The sequence below is a fragment of the Tetrahymena thermophila genome (genome assembly GCF_000189635.1).
Source record: "Tetrahymena thermophila SB210 genomic scaffold scf_8254667, whole genome shotgun sequence".
NCBI lineage: Eukaryota > Ciliophora > Oligohymenophorea > Hymenostomatida > Tetrahymenidae > Tetrahymena > Tetrahymena thermophila.
In genome coordinates, this window is record NW_002476434.1 from 1,369,661 (window position 1) to 1,375,514 (window position 5,854).

The 5,854-nt window shown below is 17.3% G+C and overlaps 1 protein-coding gene across 1 annotated transcript; it reads right to left on the reverse strand. All coding sequences in view use genetic code 6, as the record gives it.

Moving 5' to 3' along the window:
- Window positions 1–4,027: 4,027 nt before the first annotated feature.
- TTHERM_00036800 (hypothetical protein) lies at window positions 4,028–4,669 on the reverse strand (the record flags this gene model as incomplete). The annotated part of the gene is made up of 1 exon (XM_971988.1): window positions 4,028–4,669. The coding sequence occupies one exon, from the start codon at window positions 4,667–4,669 to the stop codon at window positions 4,028–4,030; it is 642 nt and encodes a 213-aa protein (XP_977081.1).
- Between the last annotated feature and the right edge of the window lie 1,185 nt (window positions 4,670–5,854).

A 5,854-nucleotide genomic window follows, 5' to 3' on the forward strand; every position in this document is an offset into this window, starting at 1 on the left:
TTTGACAATTTTTTAATATAATAAAATTCCAAAAACTAAAGAATTTTTTAAAGTTGAATTACTATTTTTACCTCAACATAATTATTAATTTAGTTTTGCATTATCTATCAAATTTCATCAAAAATTTAGAATTCTTGGTTTCACTCAAAATTTAAAGAATTAATTAGATTTAATAGAATTTTTAATAATAAATTATATATAATTATATTATAATAATGTTTTTTAATTAAAATAGTTAATGATTATTTAGATAATTAAAAGGAGATTATGATTAAAATTTAACTTAATTAAAAATAGCTTTTTTATCACAAATATGTTTAGTAGCTAAATCAAATAATAGAGATCTTATAAAATTATAAGTGTTTTTTGATTTCTATTAATAATATTCATTTATTTATTTTAATTATTTATAAACTTGTATTAATTTGATACTATTTAAAAAGTAAATAAAGAAAAGAAGTTGAATAATCCAATTTAAAGTCATAAAAAATATATGATTAACGACCTTTCTCAAAATATTAATTTGGCTACAAAATTAAATATTGAAAGAAAGTAAAACCGTATTTACCGTAACCTCAAATAAATAAAAAAATATTTAAGGGCAGCATAAATAAATATAATAATAATTTAAATGTTAAGAAATTTGATAAAAAAATTTTTTTTTTTTCTGACCTTAAATTAGATTAACAGTATCTCTAATTAATAAATAAATAAAAATAAAATATTTATTTTTATTTTATGAGATAAAAATTGATATTTTTGATTAAATCTAATTTAAGTAGGTATTTTTCAATATTATTTTAGAAATTTACTAACTGTTTGATGCTTTTTAAACTAAAGATCTTCTAAAATTTATATTTATTTATTAATTCATTCATTCATGGTTTCTTTTAATTATAAATTTAATTCAAAATTTCTCATGGAATTCTCTTTATTTATTTAACATCTTTTACCAAAAAATGAATTGCATTTTTAGTAATTTGATTCATAAAAATATCATATTGAATTTGAGATAATAAATATTTATTATTAATTGTAATTTAATATTTGTCAATCAGCTAGCAAATAGTGAAAAGATTTATATGATATTAGTGAAAACGTGATTAAAATACTAAAAAAATAAAAAAAAAAACATGTTTACTTTAATAGTATGTTTTATTTTATGAGCTTAAAATTTAAATTTTTTATAAAGATTTAATTAAACATTTATTTATTATTCATTCGCTTTTTTATCTATCTGAAGTTTATTTAAATACTACTATACCGAGTTCAATTATTATATTTTATATTATATTAATTGCTTGAATCAAAATTTTTAGATAAAAAAATCTTTGGTTACTATTTGTGTTTAAGTATTGAGTTTGAATGTAAAAATTATAAAGGATATAATAATAATCAATTTGTATTCCATAATTTTATTTTATATTCTTTCAATTTAAAAGTACTATTAAAATGCTTTGTATTTTAGATATCTAACTCATTTGTTATTTTAGCTCATGTAAAACTAATTAATTTACTTTTTCAATAATAACTTATCAGATTTTTTTGACGTTAATAATAATTCAGAATTTATCAAGACTTATAACAAAAATAGAAAATAATAGTTGCTATATAAATTAAAAATACAAAATAGAAATTTCAAGAAAGAAGACTAAATGTAAATTAGAAAATTATTTATTCTTTTATTTATAATATAAAAAATATATTTCAATTTAATATTTGAAGATAATTTAATTGATTAGCATTTAGTTTTATTACAAATCATTACTTTGAAAAAGCAATTATGCAAGTTTTATGAATAAAAAATAAATATTAAAGATATCTAATTGTTAAAAATATACCATAAAAGTTTAAACTGAAATTTTTTTACACTTTGCTGATAAATTATTTTAAAATTTTTAAAAATATGAGAGAAAATTCAATTTATTTTAAAACTTTTTTATAATTTGCTTTTGAAAATACTCATAATAATATTAAAATTAGACAATAACTCATTATTAATGATAAATAACCTATATTTTTAATTAAATAAATAAATAAAAAATTGTTTTGAAGATGCTTATATAACCAATAGCAACTTTAAAATTATATCTATATTTTTTTGTTTTAGCTAAAGCAAAAAAAAAGTAATTAAATTCTTATAAATTTTCATCTAAATTACAAAATAAAGATAATTTGATGTTCATGAAAAAATAAATAATTAGTTGCAATAAAATTTAATTTTTTATTACTTTTGTAGTTTCTTAATTTATTTACACTTTTTAATATCAGATTATGACAATTGATTATTAGAATGGTTAATTAAATTTTTGTATATTTAGTTTATAAGTGTTTTAGAAAGTATATAAAATAACAAAAGAATATTCTATTTTTAAAAAATAATAACTATTAATTATTATAACACATAGTTATTATTTTTTATTATGAATTATACCTCTCTTTAACATGAATAATAATCCTATATATACAATTTCTTTTTGATAGCTAATACATAAAAATATAAAAAAGAAAGTGCGAAATTTTAAAAATATAACAAAATAATCAGATATTTCTTTCTATTAGATGTAAGATTTAAAAGTAACAAAGTTTATATTTAACCACTTCTTTCATTAAAATAACTAATTGTTTCTTTTGACTCTTTCTTTAATTAAAAATATTAATTATTTGATTATTTTGTGTTTTCAAGAAAAGAAAGTTGTGAATTTTTCTCTGTTATTTTTTATAACCTGATTTTAAAGGATGAATTGCGTTTAATATATTACCTCTCAAATAGTGTTCACAATTTATTCTTATTAAAATTTTTTAGAAGAAGCATTCTTTTTTTTTGATTTTAAAAATTCACTATTCATTTGCTTTGATTGAAAAATTAAATCAAAAGAAGTTGTTTAAATAAAGCTGCATATTTAGAAAATATTTGAGCAAATTTTAAGTAAAAAAATAGCAATTTATCTTCTAAGAAATAAACTCTACCTTAGTTTTGTTTTGATAAAATACATAAAGAGATATTTATATGGTTCTTCAGCCTTATGTTTTCATTAAAATTTTTGATTAAAATAATTGCAAATTTTTAAATGACGTTTATGTAAATTTTAAATATTATTTCCAATATAACCAAAAAGAATACAAAACTAGCAAATTTAAGATTTATTAGCTAAAATATTAAAATGGTGGTATTAAATTTATTTAAATGTTCTTTATTTGCTTGTTTATCACTGAAGAATTTCATCAATAATAAATAGAACCATTTCTTTTCAATTTTAAAAAAACTTAGAAAAGTATAATAAGCATGTGGGGAAAATGATAAAGCATTTATTAGAATATTAATTTAAAATTTACCTAATAAAAAGTAAAAATTAATTAATTTTGTTTTTAATCCTAGAATCAAATGCAAATTATTTAAGGTAAACAGTTAATTTACTGCATACGTCAATAGAATAAAAACATATTATATTTAAAAAACTGACTCAATTATCTGGCTAGATAACTTTTGATTGATATTTTATTACAGTGTAATTATCTAAATAAATATGAATTAAATTTTTAAGAAAATATTTTTCAAGTAAAAGGATTATATTTGGCTTCAATAATTAAAAAAGCTTATAAGAAAAATTGGTTAAAGTATTTTTATAAACACAAAAACAATACTCAATAAAATAAATCTTTAAGATTTAAAATTCTATGATTTATTTCAAATAGCCAAAACATTACTTAATTAAAAAGTTAAGTGAGGAATTTATTTTTTAAAAGATTCAATTTAATAAATATAAATCTAAGATTAACCAACAGAATTTTGATTGATTTAAATTAAAAACTAATATGTTGAACACAATGACAAACGCAATATTAACTATTGATTTTTTAATCGCTAATGTTTTCTTAAGTATTGAGAAAATATAAAAGTATAGTAAATATAAATAAAAATTCGAGCAAGCTCATACAAAATAATAAATACTTAAAGATTTTATATATTGTTTTGATTGTGAATATTAATAATTAACAAGTTATATTTAAGCAAATTTTAGATTGGTCATTTCTTTTTCTTATATATTTTTATGTCTAATGGTTAGTTATTTTCTATGCAATTTAAAAGAACATTAATTAGCTTCTGGTGTTCATCTAAATTAAACACTTTAGATTTTTAAAGCCATTATTAGGAGTTATTGAATAGATAATCATAAAATATAAGCCTTAAACTTTAACTTTAAAGAAGGCTTCTAAGCTAAAAATTCCATCTATTCGTTTTGACATTCACTTTCTTTGACACTGCCTTTTTAATTTCAGAAAAAGGCTTATTGATTTGTTTGAAATATATTTATTAATATTTTTATTTGATGTTAGAGTCTTATAATTTTACTAAATAGCTTAGAAAGCTCTTTAAAATGTTTTTTATTGTATTTTATTATTGATTTTATTTCAATTTAGGATCGATCCTTTCTCTAAAATAGTCATAATCTTCAGATTATTTAGTAGATTCTTAATAGATTTGCAATGGTTCAAAGCTCGAATTCTACTATTTTTTCAAAATTAACTCCTTTTAAAAACAGCTATCGCATTCATAGTAAGAGTCAGATTCAATATTTAGTTCATTTTAAGGAATTTATTAAGCTACCACATCAAGAAATATGTTTATTATGCTATTTAGAGCGTTGTTATTTTGTTGAGAATTCATAAACTTTACTTTTTTTTAAGTATAATATTTTTCGTAATTTTAATTATTTTTTACTTTTAATAGATCAAGATTTTTTTTAAAGCTTCACAAATTATGCTTTATCAATTTTCTTTATTTTATGAAGCAACTCAAAAAAGATAAAATATATATTTATTGAAAGTAAGAATTATTAAAATTTTAGCCAGTGATTAGTGATTGTGATAACACATCACTCCAAAATAAATTACGACAATATCAAACAATTATTATTTTTTAGAAATAATATTAATTTTGTTCAAAGTTTTGTAAAAATAAATATGACATACTACAAAATATTTTTTTAAATAATATTTTTAATAAACTAATTTATTTGGATAAAAATCTTTTTAATTTATATAATCTATTCTTAATATTAGTTTACAAAAGTAACTTTTAAATTTTGTTGTATTATATTATATATTAAATATATTTTATATTTGAAAATTTACTAGTTATTGTAAATGTTGATATATATATTTTTTTTATACGCTATCTTTGCTTAAATATCACAATTATTTTACTCAAAAAATTATATTGTGTATATTTAATTAAATAATTGATAATTTAAATTCAGGAAAGAAAGATATATCATTAAAAATAAATTATTAACTATTTATTCAAGAATCAAATTAAACAACATTTAAGAATGTATTTGAATGACTGATCTAATTTCAAGAAAAAAACTCTTACCATAGTCTAATACTTTTTGGTCAGCTTTTCAAATGAGATCAATAACAATTTAAAATTATTAGATAATAAAAAAAAATAATTTTTTCATATCTTATTATAATTAAGATAAATTAGAGAGAAAAAGGATTGAAATAAAAAAACTGAGGTATAAAATTAGCATTTTATTTTTAAATTTATAAAGATTATCTTTTTTAATTGTTGCTTACATCTTAAATAGAATAAAAAACTCTCTGTATCATTACAATAATTTGTCGAAAATGAATGTATATTTTATTTACTATTAAAAAATACTTCTATAAATTTATAATTTTTAAACACAGCCCTTAAATATTTTTTTTTGAGAGCTTAATATTGATTATAATTTTAAAAAGATATTAATAAAAAATCAAATAATAAATAAAGATATTTTTAGGTTAGTTCTTAATTTAGATGTATTATAATTACAATTAATGAATATTTGCAAAAAAAACCAATTTG